This window comes from Apostichopus japonicus, chromosome 8 (genome assembly GCF_037975245.1).
Source record: "Apostichopus japonicus isolate 1M-3 chromosome 8, ASM3797524v1, whole genome shotgun sequence".
Taxonomy (NCBI): Eukaryota; Metazoa; Echinodermata; class Holothuroidea; order Aspidochirotida; family Stichopodidae; genus Apostichopus; species Apostichopus japonicus.
Window position 1 is genome coordinate 41,416,111 of NC_092568.1, and position 16,264 is coordinate 41,432,374.

The 16,264-nt window shown below is 36.8% G+C and overlaps 1 protein-coding gene and 1 long non-coding RNA gene across 5 annotated transcripts; both read right to left on the reverse strand.

The window, feature by feature from the left end:
* Positions 1–245: 245 nt before the first annotated feature.
* LOC139972044 (V-type proton ATPase subunit D-like) lies at positions 246–12,777 on the reverse strand. 4 transcript variants are annotated; one of them, XM_071978925.1, is made up of 10 exons: positions 12,593–12,777; positions 9,689–9,806; positions 7,792–7,871; positions 7,090–7,157; positions 5,656–5,700; positions 5,254–5,424; positions 2,988–4,184; positions 2,873–2,927; positions 429–2,839; positions 246–376 (listed from the first exon to the last, which is right to left on the reverse strand). In XM_071978925.1, the coding sequence occupies exons 1-7, from the start codon at positions 12,631–12,633 to the stop codon at positions 3,967–3,969; spliced, it is 741 nt and encodes a 246-aa protein (XP_071835026.1). In that variant the 5' UTR covers positions 12,634–12,777; the 3' UTR covers positions 246–376; positions 429–2,839; positions 2,873–2,927; positions 2,988–3,966. The 4 variants fall into 4 exon arrangements, with proteins under 4 accessions (XP_071835026.1, XP_071835025.1, XP_071835024.1 ...); XM_071978924.1 differs by having other exon boundaries at positions 429–2,927; XM_071978923.1 differs by having other exon boundaries at positions 2,873–4,184.
* Positions 8,287–9,682, reverse strand: LOC139972047 (uncharacterized). Its single transcript, XR_011794576.1, has 2 exons — positions 9,286–9,682; positions 8,287–9,225 (listed from the first exon to the last, which is right to left on the reverse strand). It is a non-coding gene; the product is annotated as an uncharacterized lncRNA (long non-coding RNA).
* Positions 12,778–16,264: the final 3,487 nt, after the last annotated feature.

Consider the following 16,264-nt stretch of genomic DNA (forward strand, 5'->3'; position numbering starts at 1 on the left):
AGTTAAGCTCTATTATTAATCAATATGAGTAAAATAAATAGTCGAATATTAATAAACGATGAATGGATATTAAAAGACAATGAAATGGTACAGTGAAGTTTACATTTTGCCTTTATCTGCATTTCAAGACACCAAGTATGTCATATAACACCTGGTCAGGTCCAGTATCTGTAATAGAAGGCTAACATCTCGAGAACCAAAACCAGAAATAACACAGAAATATCATAAATCATAACACAGAAATATCTCTTTCAATAGAGTTGTATTGTTACTCCACACAAACAATTACTATTACAAACATCAAATATCTTTAACTTTGCACATAGCTGTTTATAGTCAGTAGATATCTGGCTATTATCAATCATCCTACCCCAACCTTATACCCCAACCTTATACCCCAACCTTATACCCCAACCTCATACCCCAACCTCATACCCCAACCTCATATCCCAACTCATGCAATATATTAATTAACTGGGAACAAGCAATGCCTCAAGTTCCCAACTAACATTAAAGACTTGCCATGCATTTCAACCAAGTTATGACCTGCTCCCAAACTAATAGACCTGCCCTGCGTCATTACCCACCCCGCCCCATTACCCATCCCACCCCATTACCCCCGCCCTGCACTATCACCAGTGACTACAGACAGGACAGCATTTCACTCCTCACAGTGACGCTAGAAGGCCCTGTTAGTGTTCCTGCCCAACATCCCTAAATAAATGTACATATATAGATCTATCCATCCTAATCTCCCCAAATGAGAGTACATAGGCATGCCTGTCGTATCCAGCTTGGAGGAAGCAGTAATGATTTGGCTGTTTGTATGCCAAGAGGTTTCATAGCAAATAGTAGTACAGAGTGTGATCAGGACTTTCTTTAGGATCAAAACCAGTTTCCTGGCCGACTCATCCAATTGATGGAAATGCAGTTTCATGTTGTTTTAATTTAGGACAATCGACTCGGTAAGGATGAAGTAATGTACTAGTTTACCAAGACTACCTACAGGACGATACACTCGGTTTATATCGTCATTCATTCCAAATTGACAGCTTGAATACATGTTTACGTTTCTTGACTCTTAAAGTGAACTCATTACATCTGCTGGAACAGATAGGACATTAAAAAATTGAAGGATGTACACAATTGCTTGAAGACAAAGATAAACAGAGGGAACAGGGTAACTTTGACAAGATCAAGCATAAAATTAAGAAGACCTAAAATCTTTGATAAACCCTTATGTACCATTTAGCTATCCCAAGTCCCCCCCCCCCCTTCCCCGAATGATTTATGTGCTGCAAATCTGCCCACTTATCCCTCTGATGTGTAATATATCATGAAAACAAAATTAAATTCTACAAATTCTGGAGCTGTGTTGTGGTAAAGTTTGGATATTATTTGTCACAAAATATCTCATAACAAGGTAGTATATTAACTTGACTAGCAAATTTAAATTTTAAGAAAAGCCAAAAGAATTGGTAATTTGTCTTTATGAATTTAAATAATACTGATATGCAAATCTCATCCAGGAGTCAGAAGTTTTTAAAATTGAATAGATCCGTTCATCACTCCCGACATAATGTTCAAAACAACAAGTTGGAAAGCATTTGATTTTGATCAAGTTTCATCAAATGCATTCCAGTTTTGAGCAATACTTGGAAGGATTGGTAAAAGTTACAGTAAATTGGTAACCAAATGCTGAAAGTAGCTTTAGTAAAGCTGAACTTATGATTAATACAGCTGTAACTTAGCAACCACAGCAGCTGGATTGGTTTGCTTAGCACACATGAAAATTAGATGCAGTTCCTTAAAAAGCAAAACTAAAATCACAGACTTGTGGTATCAAAGAACATTAACAATGTTCCCTACCCCCTTCCCTTAATCCTCTCTTTGTCCCTCCACTGTTTATCTCCTACCTCTCCTCTTCCCCTGTTGTTTTCTTTCTTTCTTTCTTCTCTCCATCCCGTGTCGTATAATCCCCTTAAATCTATCTCTTTGTGTTCACCATGCTCATTAACCTGTCTGTATTCTGTGCGTGTTTTTGTCCCTTCTGTTACTGTTACTCGTCATTTAGCTTTTGAAGAAGATACTGCTACGATCGAAACGTCAGGCCAACTTACATTTACACACTCTCCTACACATGCTCTCTAGTGGATAAGCAGTTTGCTAACAGTTTTATTTTATTTTAACATTCACAATGCACTACAAATCAAGCCATGTCAAATAGTTGTGGAATGCATCCTTTAGAGCCCTATTGCTTACATGAATATAAACAAATATGTCATCTAAAGATCCTGCTAGGATCAAAACATGAAGCCCTCTACATACAAATATCTTGTCATATGAATTTAAAAGCAGGAAGCCAGTTGGCTTTGGGATTCCTTGCCATATAATTTGCTAAAAGTTCCACATACCTGACCTATGTAGAGCAAGTGAGTTAAATTTGTCTAAGGAATGAAGTGAGAACCAGAAAAGATCAGAGATGTCCATCTCTTATTTGCAACACTTACTTGTGGGCATCAACCAATTAATTCAATGGTATGGATTTAACAGTATAGAATTTTTATTCCAAAATGTTGCAACATCCAGAAAGAACAGTCTTCCCATGTAAATATAGACACAGAGATGTATGAGCAATGGACATTTTCTCTTACCAATTTTGGACTAGCAAATTAGCTCTGCCACCAACGGGAATCCCTTTAATAATTGTTATTAATGAACAAGAGTTACATGACATTGTTTATACACTGTGAACTATTTTCACAACCAACTGCCAAAGTCAAAGTCCTCTAGTGTAGATCACAGAGAATAAGGCCAATTTTGGACCATTTGAGATAACCTCTTGAGCCAATTTTGGACCATTTGAGATAACCTCTTGAGCCAATTTTGAGATAACCTGTTGACCCCTTGAGCAATTTTGAGATAACCTGTTGACCCCTTGAGCAATTTGGGATAACCTGTTGACCCCTTGAGCAATTTGGGATAACCTGTTGACCCCTTGAAGCTCAGAGTGTAAAAACTGATAAGGGCCACTTGAGTGTGTTTAAAGCACCCTACACAAGAATATCAACTAATGGAAGCAGATTTCATATCCTGGATGACTATATATGTATGGTTGAAGAATACACAAGATCTATTTTATACTGGGCCCGTTCACCGAACTTAATTGAAATTGACTTAACTATGTTCACCAAAAGAAAACCATAGCATGGCAGAACTCAGAGATTAATAGTATCCTTAATTTTGGAGTTAACATGTTCACAAGGATTACATACTTTGACATATGTTGACCTCATGTAACCTTTGACCTCTACCAGTTTTGATAGGGTTCTTGCACTCACTAAGCTGGTTCTACATACTAAGTATGAAGTTCCACAAATATGTACTTTTCCATCACTGCATACCACCTGGCTATAAACCTTGGAATAAGAATCTATAACATAATCGAAACACCTCGATAGATGTGACTGTTTGAATCTTGAATGCTGCTCAGCCAACATTATAGTGATGGTGGCCCACGACTTGTTTCATTGCTAATTTTAGTTATAATGGATGATACTTGAATGTTTCCATGCCAACCATTCTAGCATTGCTTGGCCAAGCTTGAATATTTCCATGCCAACCGTTCTCACACATTTACATTATTCTCCTTAGATTAATCCCTTTCCCAAATTTTTACGAAATGATTTTGATGGGTAATCATGAAAGTTAAGATACGAATGGAGAACACAACCTTTGTAACTGCACTGAATAGGTTGTTTACTAGAAACTAACTAAGCAAGGCTGTTTGACACATTAATTAAGAGATATAAACACCAAAGTTGTTCTAGGGGACCATTTATCTTTATATGGGTGATATGCACAACAAGGAGTACTGAATCAACTGATGTCACTTGGCTGTACAATAAAACCTTTCTTCCTGTTCATACCCCATTCATGCACACCCCACCCCATGTTTTACTGCCGTTAACTGTCAAATAATAAGTCCTCATCAATGTCATCATCTATTAAATTGCCTGCATCATCATGCTCCATTCCGGCCTCTTTAACCCTCAACTCTTCCTTATCTCTTGCTATCTTCTTCTTTTCTTGTATCTTCTTGAGCCTATAGAACTCCTCTCTCTCCATCTCGTCAAGTTCAGAGATGATATCAGCTATAGTGTTTGAGATCCTTGGAATGATAACTTTGGAAATGAAAACAAGAAGCAATAGTATACACATAGAGTATGAGGCACATGAAATAAATGACCGAGACAGCTAATACAATGGCGACTGCATGCTAAATGAATAACGGTTCTGCACCTTCCAGAATGCTTGAAACAAACACTTAACAGACCATGTAAGTAGTGTACTGTACCACAGCCTGACCAAACGTTTTAAATAAGAGCCTATTAAAAGACCACTGAAACATTGGAAAGTAATGCTTTAAGTTTAATGTAAATTGGAACTTTTCAACAAACAATTAAACTGCAGCTTCCTGTTGTTGTACAGACAGACATACATGGCACATACATGACACATACAAGACACATACAAGACACATAGAAAACACATACAAGACACATCCATGACACATACAAAACACATACAGGGCACTTACATGACACATACATAGCACATATGTGACACATACAAGACACATCCATGACACATGCATTACACATACAAGACACATACATGACACATACAAGACAAATGCAAGACACATACACATGCAAGACACATACATGACACATGCAAGACACATACATGACACATGCATGACACATAAATGACACATACAAGACACATGTATGACACATACAAAACACATACATGACACATGCAAGAAATGTGTGACACATACAAGAAATGCATGACACATACAAGACACATGCATGACACATACATGACACATACATGACCCATACAAGACACATGCAAGACACATACATGACACATACATGACATGTACAAGCCCGTCTCTTCTCTCTCTCAAAGAAAGAAAATAAAACAAGGTATCCATAGGCCAATCCCTTCCACACCCAACTCTACCTCCCATCACTCCTGTTTTATACTTCGACGACCAACTCCGCTAGTTATATTTCTGCTAGTAAAAATGCTACAGGCTTGGGACCTTATATTTACTGCTCCTTACCAATCAACACACATGCAATGTTGCACAACATGTTCACCACTGTATGTTCTAAGCTGCACGTCATAAATAACTCAGCCTGCATGAATGTTCACCATATATGTTACTAACAAACTTACCATATTCTATTGCATTTACTCGACGGTTAGTGATTTTAATGACTTCATCTAAGGTGACAAAAGAAGTTTGGAGGGATGCCAGTTCGACCATCAGCTCAACAGCTTTGGCAAAGTTTTTCTTGACTTTGTCAAGTTGTTGACCACCTCTTGATAATCCAGTCAGCTCGTATGCTACAAGAAGATGAAGAAAGGCATTAAAGATGGCTCAAGGTGTGACCAAGAACGAAAAACAGAAATGTTCTGGCTTCACCATCAACCAAAGGAATGGAAACAGATTAAAGTTTTAATGAATAAAATAATGAGAATGAAGGTTAAAATCAGACTTGAGTGTGCATCAAATATTCTTCTAAAGACATCCTTTATTTCAAGGATCAAACATATATATATGTATTGTATACTCACTGTCTGCACCATCAGTGAAATGTTCAAAGACTGGAAGAGTGACGCCTGAAGAAATGAATCAAATGATAAATATAAACCATACTAGCTGTAGTATCATCAAAATAAGCTAAACCAGAATGTAAATACTGCCCTCTGAAGAACAAATGGCTATTGTTAAAAATATTAACAACAATACCTCACTGTTTTTTGTTCATCATTGTAGTCTTGATTATTTAGTCTATCTTAATGTTCTACTAGAGACATTTAACTGTGCACCCGATGAATGGTTGTGAATATATGCATAGTGCACACATGAATTTACTTTTTATATGTAAAAGAGTAACATAATCTATGCATCCTGTTTAAATATTTCATTCAATTTGTTCACGTACTCAACTGTTCTATTGGGGAAGAAAGCAGGGATCTCAAAACATAGAAAATTCTGGTGTTTGTAGAAGGCTTGACTGTACCCTACATGGGACATTGAGAATCCTGGTGGTTGTAGAAGGCTTGGCTGTACCCAACATGGGACATTGAGATTCCTGGTGTTTGTAGAAGGCTTGGCTGTACCCAACATGGGACATTGAGAATCCTGGTGGTTGTAGAAGGCTTGACTGTACCCTACATGGGACATTGAGAATCCTGGTGGTTGTAGAAAGCTTGGCTGTACCCAACATGGGACATTGAGATTCCTGGTGTTTGTAGAAGGCTTGGCTGTACCCAACATGGGACATTGAGAATCCTGGTGTTTGTAGAAGGCTTGGCTGTGCCCTACATGGGACATTGAGAATCCTGGTGGTTGTAGAAGGCTTGACTGTACCCAACATGGGACATTGAGAATCCTGGTGGTTGTAGAAGGCTTGACTGTACCCTACATGGGACATTGAGAATCCTGGTGGTTGTAGAAGGCTTGACTGTACCCTACATGGGACATTGAGAATCCTGGTGGTTGTAGAAGGCTTGACTGTACCCTACATGGGACATTGAGAATCCTGGTGGTTGTAGAAGGCTTGGCTGTACCCTACATGGGACATTGAGAATCCTGGTGGTTGTAGAAGGCTTGACTGTACCCTACATGGGACATTGAGAATCCTGGTGGTTGTAGAAGGCTTGGCTGTACCCTACATGGGACATTGAGCTTCCTGCCACAAATTGTTTTTGGTCAAACTCTTGAAATTCATTTTACATATGGGATATGCTACGTTGCGAATGCAGATTTCCTGATTTCAATGCTCGTCTTATCTTGATTCCATAAATTTCAGTTAAATTATTTAAGTACTCATGGCCTTAGTCAACCTCACATAAACTTTGAAGTAGAATCTAAAAAGTTACTCAAATTTGACATCAGTACTAAAGGACAACGATACCACAAAATGGGCATCAGGAAAACTAAACTGAACATGCAGGCATAGTAAGAAGTTTATTGTTAAGGTTCAATGACTCAAACAAATTTACCTGCAACGTTGTCCTTTCTTGACCTTACTTTTGTCTGTGCTTTGGTGACATTCTGAAGAACATTATGACTAGAAAAGCAAAAAGGAACACAAGAAATGATAACATAGTATCACACAATATACAGATTAGGCAGAAACTCTATTCAGATGATATCAGAGAAAAAAAACCCACTTTGTATTGCAAGTGCTGTGGTACATATCTGACTAATTCTCAACTGCTTGTCAAACAACTGCTTTTAACAACTTGGAGATCTCAATGCAGAAGATAAAAATGTTGTCAACAAGTTAGCACTATTGTTTAATTAGTTTTCATAACATGGACATGACAATGCTATTACAAACAACACACAGTAAAGGTATAGAAATACTTGTGAATATTTCACTTAGAAGAACTATACACAAATTCTATGTGTGATTTATAAGATGCAAACAGGCATTTACCAATGTTTGCCTAGTATAACTGTTGTTGCTATTATTACTTCTTTTGCATTAACTCCTGTAAGTTTAATTGTCTTTCACATGTCAACATTTAAAACATTGTTTGTCACACTTTGAGAAACAGGATCATGCCTTGATTAAATTCAGTTGATTAGTTGGACTAATTTGCACATAACAGCACTCATTAATGTCTGGTAATACTCTACATGTGAGCTTTTTAACTCCATCAATATTTATAACATATCTGCAATAGAGAGGATCTTACCTAAAATCACCCATAGCAAACTTAGTTTCAGCTAAGGATAATGAGGCATTCTTCATCACTTCACCCATTAAGGATTTTGTCTGGAAGAAACAGCAAAATATCAAACCAATTTGAAAGATTACTCAATATAATGTGAAACATTTTTAATTTTTAGAGTTAAACAATACAACTTCAAGGGGTAGAAACAAGGCAGCAAGGGAAGTTGTTACCAGGGTATATAACTTAGTGTTTCTACTTTGCATAGCAGTTTGAAGGATTACATGCCTTATCTACTGCAAATAACTGTGAAGCCTTAGATTCTGTAAACAAGAGATAGAGATGCTGTCGTGAAAATTGTGTCAAGGCGAGAAAAAAGTATTAGCAAACTGATATCTACCACATCATGCCAGTTTGGCTATTTTTTAGAAAAGTAACAGGGCCTAATATTTTAATTCTATGATCTTCTGACACACTAAGACAGTTTTTTGGGGTTTAATCTGTTTTTTGGGGGTTTTGTTTGTACTTAAATTGAACATTTCTGGTGAGCAGTTCAACACTATGTGATATCTAATCAATTTATTTCTTGATCATTCCCAGACTGTGAATAGTGAAATAAAATGTTGGCAGCAAACACACATTAGGCTACTAACAGCCACCAGTCATACCCCACCCAATAGCTTTACATTGACTTGGACTACAAGATAACCAGATGGACCTAAATGTCTTGAGTCATGAGAGGGGTGAAGGGACAACAGAAGGTTTACAACAAGTTTCTTGGGTCTCAGTAATGATGGGAGGGTGCTTGTTACAACAATCAATTTGCACAGAGTATTATATGCTGATCAGCTCAGGTGTTACTCCCATCACAGACTCTCACACTAAGTCAGAGTGGATAAAATGCTTGAAACAAATAATATCCACACTCAGTCAGAGTGGATATATACCTTGAAACAAATTATATCCACACTCAGTCAGTGTGGAAGTATTGCTTGAAACAAATTATATCCACACTCAGTCAGAGTGGATATAATGCTTGAAGCAAATTATATCCACACTCAGTGTGGAAGTATTGCTTGAAACAAGTTATATCCACACTCAGTCAGAGTGGATATATTCCATGAAACAAATTATATCCACACTCAGTCAGAGTGGATATAATGCTTGAAGCAAATTATATCCACACTCAGACAGTGTGGAAGTCTTGCTTAAAACAAATTATATCCACACTCAGTCAGAGTGGATATATTCCATGAAACAAATTACTGTATATCAACACTCAGTCAGAGTGGAAATATTGCTTGAAACAACTACTGTAACTTCAGATTAACAATTCTGCTTCAACATTGTATCTATAGAGAAAGTTCTGAACTTTTGACAGTGTACTTTCTACAATGGTCCATCGGAACAAAGGAATGAGCACACATTAACTTGGTTTATGATATTATAATACTGTACCTCAATAATTTATGATATTATCATACTGTACCTCAATAATTTGATATTATCATACTGTACCTCAATAATTTATGATATTATAATACTGTACCTCAATAATTTATGATATTTTAATACTGCACCTCAATAATTTATGATATCATAATATTGTACCTCAATAATTTATGATATTATAATACTGCACCTCAATAATTTATGATATTATAATACTGTACCTCAATAATTTATGATATTATAATACTGTACCTCAATAATTAATGATATTATAATACTGTACCTCAATAATTTATGATATTATAATACTGTACCTCAATAATTTATGATATTATAATACTGTACCTCAATAATTTATGATATTATAATACTGTACCTCAATAATTTATGATATTATAATACTGTACCTCAATAATTTATGATATTATAATACTGTACCTCAATAATTTATGATATTATAATACTGTACCTCAATAATTTTCTTTAGAATCTGTCTAAACCTTAATGTCAAGGCATCTGCTTTCTTCTTCAGCAAACTGTGGCCTTTCTCAGCTCCTTTTAGACGAGCCTTCATTGTGGTTAGAGCCCTATAACAAGCAATCAAACAAACAGCTTATATTACTCTTTACATATGACAACTTATTTCTGTGTACTTTCACACTGTTAAAGTGGATGTGTTGGATATAGTAAAACATCTTATTTTATGATAATCCCAAAACTTACTGGCTTGGAGATTTATGAGTACTGATAATTACTTGTCTCTAAACTCTACACTTAAACACTTTCATATCTACTTCAACTATATGACTGGAATGTATAGTACTGCGCCCCCACTTACGGGAACACTGCCCACTTTCCTTCTGAATTTACCAGAAAACATCTTAGATAATGATAGCTATAAATTATCCATTGGGTGGTTCACTCTGTATAAGTGTTCAACTTGTTGTCAGCCTTGCTAAACTGATCTATGATATATTTCATATACTGTACTGTAGCTTATAATACAGATATGATGACTAGTAATATGATGTAAACTGATCCACAGCTAAAGGAAACACAAAACCTCCAAGTCATCATTATTCTATGTGGCAGGCATCTACCAGCCGTGGGAGTTAAATATCTGCTAGAGTAGCTAGGCTATAGATATCGTTTTGACATGTGATCATCAGCAGCAACTACAATTGAACTGTCATTCAAATCTACTTCTACTGGATCTTGACTGTAATTGCAGGATACGTTATCCGTAAATTATATTATTTCCTCACAAGTCTGCACTATATTTTGTGTCAAATTCACAGACATTTTTATCAATGATACTTCAATTTTATGCCCATTGTACTTCTTCTTTCTATGAGGTTTTTACCAAAGATGAGCTAGTCATACTGAAGGATAAGGAGATATAAACTTTACATATTTAATTATATGTACATCATCATAAGGCAATATAACATATGAAATAATGACAAAATCTGCTGGTTTTGCTGATTGTTAGTGAATATCAATCATAAATTCATATAGTTTGTAACTACTTTTTCCATGAAATAGCATCATAAATGTACTTTAACTATTTTAGAGGTGGGAATGTTCCAAAACTTTGTCATTCCCATACCCATTCATTACACATTCAACCTCAACTCGGTCTGTACTATCGGGGCATAACTAAACCCATTGCTGCTACATGTATACTATCAATCACATGTTGCTTGATTTTTTTCAAGTATGGAAAGCTCTGGTCAACTTTTGTGGGACCATTCCACTAAATTTGACACACACAGGGGGGGGGGGGGGTCAACATATGAGCCATCCAAGAGTACAAAGGTCAATTTTTGTTGCATTGAAAGTGTGCAAGTACAAAATGCAGAGATGTTGCTTAGGCTGCACAGTATAGTGTACACACGTAAAAGCAAACGAATGTAGTTCTCGGGCGAGAATAGTAAAAAATTTACAATTAAAATCACTAAGATAAAGGGAATATCACCAAATGATGAGATTACTAAAGAAAAACATGAAGTTTTTTCCTCCCTGTCATTAATTCGAATAAATATGTAACAGAAAGTGAAGAACAATGTAAGTGATTTTTATGAATTTCTGTACCGGGTTGAACATGATTGGTCAGTGCCCAGGGTTCCATTTCCATCACTAGTAACCAATAATGTTTTGAGTGCCATATTATGATATGACACTGCTTTGCTAACGTATAAAGGATCAAAACAACCACTGACAAGAATGTTCAAGCAAATCTGTCCACACAAAAGTTTTGATATAATCTGGCTTAAGAAATAAGACACATGTATATCAATGTGTTTCTCACTGAACAATTGAAAATTGCCTGCTGCATTAACAAACAAAATTTTGCAGATACTTCAAGGTTCAGCCTTATTACCTGAAAAAGTTAACTTTCCGGTGCTTGCTAGTGACGTTTTGTTTGTGTCGCTACAAAATGCAGACAGTACAGTAATGAAACGTGATACCTTGTTATCTTTTTTTGGACTTGAGATGTCCATCGCTGTATTGTTTGAACAGTGCTGTGGGTATTGACCGCAGCTGTATGTACTGACTGTACACTAGTGTCTAATTACCGATGGTAGCAAGCTGTGTGTGTGTATTTTCTGTGATCAATGGTGGTGTCTGACACTTCTGTTACACCTCATTCGAAACCAGGTCAGATTACTGGCATTAGTCGCATTAGCCGCTTCTTTTTGCGCGAGTCTTCATGAACGAGAAAATCATGAACCAAATCCACTTCATAGCGTCATTTTTCCTGTCCAAGTTGCCATTAACAGTTACTTACTTTTACACATTCTCTTACACAGGCTCTCTAGTGGATAAGCAGTTTGCTAACAGTGTTTTTATTTTTTTGTTTACATTTTTCAAGGATGTTTAGGCTACATTCTAACTTAACATTTGGGTTATGGGGATAGGCGTTTGTGCCCCCACCACTAACGTTAAGTAAAGTGATGCTTATTTAATCGAAACAGTCTTTAAAAAACAGCTATTTCATCTCGGCTCAGTACAAGCTAAGTAAACAAAAAGCCTAGACCCTAACCTAAAATTCAGGTGTACGCTAGCCCTAGCCAAGCTAGGTCTACTTCAAGACTTTATAACTTTAGTAACAATGGTGGATACACAAGTGCACCTTACTTTCTAGGCTTATAAATTATTCTAATGCGGGCAACCAAGGCCTGACTATTAGCCTACACATGTTACAAGTTACAACGTGTGGTGGGCTGAGCTGGTCATATGAGTTTGCCATGTGAAGTTAGGCTTAGCATAGGCATAACATTAGACCTAACCCCCAGTTTAACTATTATTAGCCTACTGTTAGTTATGGTAGACCTAGGCAGAAGCTATTGCTTTAGCTCTTATCACTTACATTCGTGATGGAAAAACTGGAATTTTATCTTTTCCGGACATATTGGAAATGAGTTAACTTCTCAACGTTTGAAATTGGTTGTAATAACTGTTCCCAATAATTGCTGCTTTATTTCATTCGGGTTTGCGCACACTACGGACCAAAATGCAGATTGTTACACATACTGTGTAGCAGAAAAACAGATTACAGATATTGATCATATGACTGTTATGTACGTCTGTGAGTAAAACCAAAACACCGAAAAGAGAGGGCGCTGTACAAAATTAAGCCTTGATTACTAAAAGAACTGCTATACATAATTTTATGGAACGCGAAAAGGGTATAACTTATTTCGTTGTCTAAACTAAGTTTGTTGCACTAAAGTTGTTGCTGCTGTTTTACCACGCTGTTGCTCAATCTCACGTTGATGTCTAAACTTAAACGTGGGCTGCTTTCACTTCTACTACTAGGCCTACTACTGTTACACCAACAGCCATATTGGTACTTTTACTACTGCTACTAGTACTAGACTCAACACTGGAAAGAATTCTAAACAGCAGGCTAGACTACCCACATATCCCAATTAACGACGTGCGTATAATAAGTATATAAAGCCCAAGTTGAAATTCCTGCGAAAGATATTTGTTTTACATCATGTGGTTGAGTAATTGTCGAACAGCGCCGATGGCAACAACATCAGTTTAGACAACGAAATATGCCTATGGAACGCGAAAAGAGCAAACTTTTTCGTTGTCTTAACTAAGTTTGTTGATGTTTAAACTAAAGTTGTTGTTGCTGTTTTACCATGCTGTTGCTCAAACTCACGTTGATGTCTTAAATACCGTTGTCTTAACTTATGTCGTGGTCTAAACTTACGTTAAACTTAGCAACGAAATAAGTTTGCCATATTCGCGTTCCATATATTTTTGGATGCCACGGTAAACCAAACAGCGCGGAATGCGATTTTTTTCGTCGTATAGTAATAATAATAATCAGTTATTTTTACGACGCTTAAGCGACCACAAATGTGGGAGAAACCCGCAAATGCTTATGGATTACAACTTACACGTCTCTGAATCTCTGAATCTGAATGGGTTAAGTCGGCAAAATCATACTAACAAACGCCAACTGAACGAGTAAGTGTTATTAGTTATTAGATGAAAAAACAAGAGTTAGTAAGCTTGTCTTTGAAACAGTCTAGACTTTAGGTGCATGCACAATGTCTGATGGCAAAGCATTTCAATATTTTAAAATAAAGGTGCTGGGGAAGAAGGAAGATTTATATAAATTCTTTCTAGCGTTGGGAACTTGGAAGTTAAGATCATGTTTATTTCTTGTGTTAACACTTTTTGTTCGAATTAGATTGTCTTTATCAATTGATACAAGGTTGTTATTGATTTGATAAAGCATTCATAGACTTGTTTGCTTTCTTTTTGTTTTTAGCAGGGGCCAATCTTATTCCTCAAGCATATTTGTCACACTGGATTTATAAGAGTAGTCTGCCATACAAAATCTGGCTGCTCTTCTCTGAATAGCTTCTATTTTATGCGCATCACACTGGTGATGGGGGTCCCAGACTACTGAAGCATAATTGAGTACCAGCCTGACAAGAGTTTTGTATGCTGTAGTTTTAGCATCTTTGGGACAGCTTGAGAGGTTACGTTTTAGAAGGCCAAGAACACCGGGTTTGCTTTATTTGTTATGTGATTGATATGTTTATCCCATCTAAGTTTGCTTTCAATTTCAACACCAAGGTAAGGGCGAGAGTCAATAACTTTTAGGGGTTTTATTTCATTTATTTGTTTTTCTCACAACATGCATTTAAACTTGTACAAATAACAAATAACATTAAGTAGTAGTGAATAATACATGAAATGAAGGAAGCGGAACAAAAAACCCTTGCGGGAAGTTGACCGGGGGTGCTTCGCTTCCTAAAATACAGAGAAATAGACCAATCAAAGTACAACAGAGCAAAATACACAATTTCATACAATAGGACGATAAGGCCACAACAAAACAATAACACAAGAACACCCCCCCCCCCGAAAAAAAAAAACAATCCAGTGCATCTGTACACCTGAGTTTGTTGCACAGGGGGTGTTTTGTAACATTTTGTAGATGCAATTCAAAGGATGTAGCACCTTGATGGGTTAAAATACATTTGCTATTTATTTTTTCATTGTTCCAGTTTATTTAAGTCATCTTGGAGGATTTGTTGGTCAGTTTGGTTATCAATTTTTCTATACACAAGTCAATCATCAGCAAACAGTCTAACGGTGCTACTTATATTATCAGGAATGTCGTTTACGTCGGGTGGCTTCCAATTCAACATTTAACTCAAATTTGGAATCTTTTCAATTTAGAAAGTCATTTCCTATGGGAAACCGTAAATTGCTCCTGGATGAAAAACTCACCTTACTATGCGGGGAATCGAACTCCGAACCTCCCAATTGCTAAGCATAATTTCTTCAGATGCCACTGCCTTTATTCACTCGGCCAACGTACCGAGATGGTAGTACGCAAGCCAATTAGACAATTTCCTAATGCTCATACATCTCTAAACTGTTCTCTAATATCATGCTTCAAAGCACTGCTATTGACAGTACAATGAGTTTCTAACCTTCATCTGATAGAAACATGATATTCATACTGCTCGTACTGACAGTACGAGTGCTCTGAAGCTGATCATCACACTACAGTGTATAGAAAAAATTGTTCCAACTGGGAAGAATATGAATTATTCATCTGTGTTGAACGTTTAATTAAACTTATGAATAAAGGCGTTTTACACTGTACCCACTCAAGAGCGTTCATTCACAAAACAAGAAAGCCCCAGTCACTATAGACCTGTTCTGGTTGCTGATTAGCACATCAACGTATATATGTATCTAGTTCTGGGAACGAAAGACATCAAGCATTGACTCAATTTTATGTGTGACATAGTCCTTATATAGTAGGCTATATATCTCTGTCTAAAGAAATGACACGTCTCTCTCACAATGTGATGTTTGAAATAACATAGGCTGGTATACAATTCCCTGCACCAGACAATGACACCAAAGGGGATGGGAGTCCCATAAAGTATTTCAATTTTTTTTCCCCCTTGAGGTGATCTAACTGACTTTGATTCCTCACTGCGAGTGGATTAAAGGGTGTAAAGACTCGCGCAAAAAGAAACGTCTAATGCCGGGAATCTAACCTAGTTTCGAATGAGGTGTAACAGAAGTGTTAGACACCACCATCGATCCCAGAAAATACACACAATAGTTTGCTACCGTCGGTAATTAGTCACAAGTGTACAGTCAGTACATACAGCTGCGGTCAATACCCACAGCACAGTGTACAAACGATACAGCGATGGATATCTCAGGTCCAGCTAAAGATAACAAGTTATCACGTTTCATTACTGTCTGCAGTTTGTAGCGACACGAACAAAACGTCACTAGCAAGCAACAGAAAGTTAACTTTTTTTCAGATGGCCGCACGCAGTTCGGAACGAGTCTTCAACGCCTTTTATAAACTGGCTTCCCTACTCACTTTTAGTACTGGCTTCAAAACCTTTTGTACTGATGTACCCCCGACCCCAATCTCGATTGTACACTTGTAAATACATCTATTTACCAAAACTTCACTTTTGATGTTGCTGAAATATTTATTTCTAATAAAACCATCTCGATTTTGCCTCACTCCCTG